The following is a 3,282-nucleotide window of genomic DNA, read 5'->3' as shown; positions in this document are numbered from 1 at the left end:
ACACACACACACACACACACACACACGAGCTATTGCTGCAGAAGACATCCAAAATTAGACCGGAGAGAAACCAAGCAGCACTCAGAGAGTTGGAGAACTCAGGTTTATTATGGTCCGGGAGGAGCTAGCACTCTGAAGATCTGGGCCTCAAACTCAGTCACAATATTCCTTATGTAGACACTTTTTGGCATGGGCTGATTGGTTAATTTGTCCTCAGACTGTTACAAAGTGGCTGGAGTTGCTATGGTTGTAGGTAGTTACATTGCGTTACAAAGGGTGAGTGAGAGTTGCTATGGGTTACCGGCAGTTACAAAGTGTTACAAAGCGTGGGAGTTGCTAGGGGCTACAAACAGTTATATTTGTTCCTTAGACAGATCAAACAAAAGGGAGGTGAGTCTTTAGTCAATCTCAAGTACAGCCCACACAGCAAGCATATTTACAGAAGCAGAACAGAGAGCTGATTAGCCTTTTAATGAAAATTCCTCTTCACTGCTGCATGCATGCAAACACACCCCACACCATATACACTCACACGCACATGCTCCTGCACGCACGCTACTGCAACATGCTCCTACACCCGTATACACATGTGCACACACATGCACACACGCTCCTGCACCCTCGCACACACTGCAGGACTGTCAGCAGGGCCCAGCCAGTGTGCAGGGCTTAGCACAGGGCCCTGCGTGTGGCTGCTGCTCACTTACAGGGAACCAATAGAGCAGCTGACAACAGTTTCGTACTGCCCACCCAGCATTCTTTACAAAATGGCAGGATGAGGGTCTAGAGGGGTAAAAACAAGCAACACTTACGGGAAAACAGTTCTGTGGGTTCCCACGCTCTCAAAAATTCAAAGGCAAGCATCACAAAGAAACAGTTCTACAGCGCAGACCTGCTCCCACAAACTCAGACCGGCTTCTTCGAACGTCAGCGCAACGCCACGTGACCTCCCGAGAGCCACGGGGCATGATGTCCCGCATTGCCACTTCATCGCGTTCACTGTCTGTCTTTGCTCAACTTTCCCTTTCACTGTTTACCCCTCTCCCTGGCTCTGCTCTCCAGCAGACACCATGTCACGGACCACAGAGGGTAAAACGCAGATTGTACCACGTGGAACATACTTCACTTTAAAGGGTAGTCTGAGTGTTACACACATTCTCGGTAGCAAAAAACAAACAAGCAAACAAAAGATACTTTATGGCAACTCACCTTCCCCCATAAGCAGGCTCTAAGAGTCAGAGAGGATCCACAGACATAGGTTCCGACTCGTCGTAACTTACAGCATCATAACCGGAAGGAGTGACGTTTGCCTGGGGCCCACCTACCTAAAACACAGAGACACAGGGGATATGAGTGGACAAATGTGTGACCCTGTCCATTAGGACTGAGCCTCAACAGAACGGCTTTCTTGTATTTGACAGAGCAGCGCATGAGTCCGAAGCATTCAAGTACAAGGCACGTGCAGGGTATGGAGACGAAGCACCAGCGAGAACCCACTCGCCCTGGGCACCCTGACCCGTAACCCCAGTGGGGCAGCTTGAAGTGACGAGGCTTCCATTCCATAAACGAGGAGTCTGAAAGAAGCTTTTCGGTAAAACTGTACTAACTTTTGATAACGTAAAAAGGCAATCAACTTTCTACTTATAATATTGAGTGTATTTATGAAATTTTCTATTAAATACATTGCTGGCTTTCCACTCTCGTAGCTAGTACGATAATTTAACGCGAACTCTTCCGTTTCAGCGTGGGATTCTGTCCAAACGTGGCTGGCTGCCTCTGCGCCAGCTAACGTTTGTCTGGAGTCTCCTTCCACTTCGCTCTGTTTCTTGACGTTCTGCTTTTGGAATTCATGTTTGTTGCTCAAACTGGAAACGTAATCCTCAGCAAGTAACCCTTTTCATAAGTTATCCTCTTCGCTGTGTTTTTAAAATCTATTCCATAGGTGTATATTTACGGCCAGTACAAATTATTGTCGCAGACATCTCAAAAAGACTGTTTACGACAGCGTCCCAACATCTGGAATCGTGAGGTCATAGCACCAAAAATAACTAGAAAGCTATGTTAAAGTCTTTGCCTTTTCCAAATCAATCGGGTAATCACTTTAAACAACAAATAGCACTGAGTTTATTTCAAGCTAAAATGTCTTACCCATATAATACGCCGCGGTTCAAAATGGAGTAAGTGAGCAAAGACCACACGTGAAGGAATTCCGTGAAAGATCACGTTGCGTAAAAGCGCCCTCTTTCGTGTGGGCCGCAGCCTCTCATGGGGAGACGGGCACTGCCAGTGCAGCCACAGGCTCAGCGTGTTCCTCATCGGGGGTCAGAGAGGCCTTGATTACTGAGTTGGGCCTTAAGGCCACGGAGTAGGAATTCATCAGAAAGCAAAGAACGAATTTTTAACAGTGGGCTAAGACAATTCGATGGGGAAGTAATCGTCTTTGCAGTACCTGGTGCTGGGAAAACTGGGTATCCATATGCAAAAGAATGAACTTGGACCTTTATCTCACATCATATACAAAAATTAACTCAAAATGGATCAAAGATCTAGACTTATGAGCTAAAACTACAAAGTTCTTAGAAGAAAACATTGGAAAAAATCTTGATGACATTGGATCTGGCAATGATTTCACAGATATGACACCAAAAAGCACAGGCAATAAAGAAAAAGATAAACTAGACTTCCTCAGAATTAGAACTTTTTTTTTAGGCGAGGCAACCCTTGGTTGACCTCACAGATTGCAAGGACCTTGTCATCTTACAATCCATTATTATTATTATTATTATTGTTATTTATTATTATTATCATTATTTACACTTACAGCACCTGGTCTTCCTAGGTGGTCTCCCATCTAAGAACTAACCAGGCCCGACCCTGCTTAGCTTCCGAGATCAGATGGGATCAGGCACGTTCAGGGGGGCAGGCTGGAGACAGAATTAGAACTTTTGTGCATCAAAGGGCACTAATGAGAAAGTGAAAACATAACCTACAGAATAGAAGAAAATATTTGCAAATCATATCTGAGACGGGATTAATATCTAGGCTACACATAGAACTCCCGCAACTCAACAACTTTAAAAAATGTGCAAAGATTTGAATACATATTTCTGTAAGGAAGATATACAAACGGCCAGAAGCACATGAAAAGTAGCTCAACATCATTAGAAAAATGCAAATCAAATGCCAGTGAGACACCACCTCACACCCACTCGGGACGGCAATAACAGCAGGAGGAGGAGGAGGAAGGAAAACAGAAAGGACAGCGCGGGAGGGACGGGGAGA

General features: G+C 45.2%; 1 protein-coding gene and 1 pseudogene across 1 annotated transcript in view; both read right to left on the bottom strand.

Moving 5' to 3' along the window:
* PCBP3 (poly(rC) binding protein 3) overlaps positions 1-1,325 on the bottom strand; it is a 68,770-nt gene extending 67,445 nt beyond the window's left edge. The window contains 1 exon segment of the mRNA XM_023523756.1: positions 1,210-1,325. Within this exon segment, the coding sequence (XP_023379524.1) occupies positions 1,210-1,219 (10 nt within the window). The 5' untranslated portion in view covers positions 1,220-1,325.
* A 1,492-nt stretch (positions 1,326-2,817) lies between these two features.
* On the bottom strand, positions 2,818-2,929 carry LOC111731902 (annotated as a pseudogene).
* Between the last annotated feature and the right edge of the window lie 353 nt (positions 2,930-3,282).

This window comes from Pteropus vampyrus, unplaced genomic scaffold (genome assembly GCF_000151845.1).
Source record: "Pteropus vampyrus isolate Shadow unplaced genomic scaffold, Pvam_2.0 Scaffold406, whole genome shotgun sequence".
In the NCBI taxonomy this organism is placed as follows: Eukaryota; Metazoa; Chordata; class Mammalia; order Chiroptera; family Pteropodidae; genus Pteropus; species Pteropus vampyrus.
The sequence above is the reverse complement of the archived record's forward strand: the minus strand, read 5'-3'. Positions and strand labels throughout refer to the sequence as shown.